This window comes from Acinonyx jubatus, chromosome D1 (genome assembly GCF_027475565.1).
Source record: "Acinonyx jubatus isolate Ajub_Pintada_27869175 chromosome D1, VMU_Ajub_asm_v1.0, whole genome shotgun sequence".
Classification (NCBI taxonomy): domain Eukaryota; kingdom Metazoa; phylum Chordata; class Mammalia; order Carnivora; family Felidae; genus Acinonyx; species Acinonyx jubatus.
In genome coordinates, this window is record NC_069390.1 from 33,208,675 (window position 1) to 33,211,341 (window position 2,667).

The 2,667-nt window shown below is 50.2% G+C and overlaps 1 protein-coding gene across 1 annotated transcript; it reads right to left on the reverse strand.

Moving 5' to 3' along the window:
• Window positions 1-222: 222 nt before the first annotated feature.
• FIBIN (fin bud initiation factor homolog) lies at window positions 223-2,243 on the reverse strand. Its single transcript, XM_015066887.3, has one exon. It carries the CDS (start codon window positions 1,789-1,791, stop codon window positions 1,156-1,158), a length of 636 nt encoding a protein of 211 aa, XP_014922373.1. The 5' UTR covers window positions 1,792-2,243; the 3' UTR covers window positions 223-1,155.
• Between the last annotated feature and the right edge of the window lie 424 nt (window positions 2,244-2,667).

The following is a 2,667-nucleotide window of genomic DNA, read 5'->3' on the forward strand; positions in this document are numbered from 1 at the left end:
GCAGAGATCAACTTCTGGCAAGACCCAGATTTTTTTCTTTTGAACATGGGTAAGGGTGGCCAGGGTAGGGAGGATTGCCAACTACATAGCCATCCCTCTCCCTTCTTTATCACATACTTTGAGTAAACTGGCTTAAATCCCACCCTTCTCTTTCCTCTTGCACTGACTCCTCTTTGCAATACAAAAGTTATGGATATCAATTAGAAAATAAGCCAGCATTACACGAGAACATATTTATTGGCTGAATAATAAAACTTAGTTCAGGAGTTATTAGAATTAGAATCCCCCCCCTACTTGAAGTACAAGTTTCCAGTAAGCAAACAGAAGAAAACCCCCAAACCAGAACAAATACATTGGTAAGCTACAACATAGGCATTTGGGGGTGTGTTCAAACAATCTACTTTTTTTTTAATGGACTGTAGCTCTGAGGACACAGGCATGCAGTGAGAGACACAGCAAGTCAGCTTAGCAACGTGTGTACCCACCACAAAGCTTGCACTTCCTCAATGTGGCCACTTCAGCTTACACAAACTCGCAGAGGCACCTCAAAGGTCTCCCTGCAAAGGACTATTTGCGTATAGCTTCCAGCCAATACTCTTAGAAAACCCCCCACAAAAACCCAAAAAACTAAAAACAAAACCTTGAAGACCACGGTTAATAAATTAAGAGAGAAAAAGAGGAGAAACAGGCGTCCGCTGGCAGGCAGGCGGCACAGCACCTCAGACAACTGACAGCTTTCAAAGCCCAAGAGGGAAGGCTTAAGGTGAAAAGGAACCATGTGCTCTGCTCTCTGGGTATTTTCTCCAGGATGGGGAAGGTTAATCACTCCCTCCTGCATAAACCGTGTCCTTCTAGACGTGGCGGAAACAGGTGTTTGTGCAGAGTTAGAAAGTCCTCTAAGAAAGGCGGGAGGCATGGCTTTAAATCGGTCTTTCCAAGTAACAAGTCAATAGCAATCCCATAAATAATGTACAAAAACAAAACAGCTCGGCCCTCGCTTATTTCTTTTTAAAGATCACTTCAGATGATTCTCCAAGTGCAAATCCAGATATAAAAAATAATAAGTATAAGGGAGACGTTAGCCCTGGCTTCTGTCCCCACCCTCCACAAACGGGGCTGATTTGATGCCCTCTCCCAGGCAGCGCGCCCTCACACCTACACTTTAAGATAATCATTTTTCAGCCGACCCAGCCGGGTCCCATGGCTCCGGATGGTGAGGGCCAGCAGCTCGTATTTGTCCCTGAGTCCCACAGAGATGTCGAGTGTTTCCTTTAGCAGGGACCTGGTGTGGACCAGCATCCCCAAGAAGTCCTCGTTGAGCCTGCTCTCTTGCCGGCTGTCCTGTTCCTGGCCCTGCTTAAACTTGCTTTCCAGCTCAGTGAGGGACTTGTCCGAGTTGGAGTAGGCGTCCCCGATCTGGTGGGACTCCCGCCGCAGGTACTTGCCATAGCTCTCTTCCCCGTCCAGGTCGTAGGAGATGCTCTTGCTGATGCCCTCTAGGACACGCCCAGCATCCTCCACCTGGCGGCCCAGCACGGTGAACTCCTCCCGAAGGCTGAGGCTCAGCAGACTGCTGGCCTGGCTCCCCTCCCCCTGGGAGCAGCGCCGGTGGTCACTCACCCTGAAGAGCAGCTGGCACTTCTCGGGGTCATCATTTTCTTCATAGTCCCCGTCGGGCACGAAATAGTGGTGCAGGGTCCCATTGGACATCTCCGGATAGAGAGGGCCATCGAAGTAGCCCTGACACAGGTGGCAGAAGAAACCCATCCAGAGGAACTTCAGCAGCACCATCCTGGATAGGCAGGATGACAGGGGACCCCTGGAGAAGACTGTTCGCCCAGGCACGATAGAGGGGAGGGGGTCCCCTTGGCAGTCAGTGCCTCCCTAAGACGGCGACAGCCTCGGTCCCCGCCGGCTTGCTGCACCCTGGCCCCGCCTCCCCGGCAGGCTTCATGTGGCTGTCACCAGCGCCTGGGTAGCGCAGGAGGCGCCCCGGCTCTGCGCTCCTGCGCTCTGGGCTGGAACTCAGCCGGGTCAATCCAGCGGGATCGAGGGCAGGGGAGGGAAGCCCTCCTCCAGGGCGCTGGCAGGCCGCGGGCTCTGCTGCCCCACTCTCTCTCAGAGTTCCCCCTTGCTCCTGAAAGATGGAGCCTGTGGCTGGAGAGAAAGACTCTGGCCTTCTGATACTATTTCAACCTCTGCACTGGGTGGGAATGCGGAGCTTTTCCTTTGGCTAATGATATCCTGAGGATCTCTCTGCTCTCAAATTACAGCTGGTTTCGTCACTTGGAAGCCAGGGAACAAGTTTGGAAAGAAACCTCTCGTCAGGTCTCTTGTTATTAAAGGTACAGGATCTTTTTTTTTTTTTTTTTTTTAAGACTGGAAGGGAAACCTTGCAAAATAGAATTTAACTTGAAGGAGAAAACGGGAACAGGGTGAATAGAATTCCCACCACAGAAAGATCGGTTTGCTATTAACATATGGGGGGGGGGAGGGTGATTGCCCTGCAGGAATACTGCTTCACATTTTAAATAAGTACCAATTAGATTGGATTTGTTAAGTATGCCTACCATCATTTTCAAAGTTTGTGACTTTGAAGGCAAATTTCCCTTGTAAGACATGGCAGTTTTGTTTGCAAATGGTTAGTTAAGTAAAATTTTTAATAAC

Bases quoted from the DNA above. Each gene is read 5' to 3' on its own strand.
- FIBIN (XM_015066887.3), bottom strand. From the start codon at position 1,791: ATGGTGCTGCTGAAGTTCCTCTGGATGGGTTTCTTCTGCCACCTGTGT.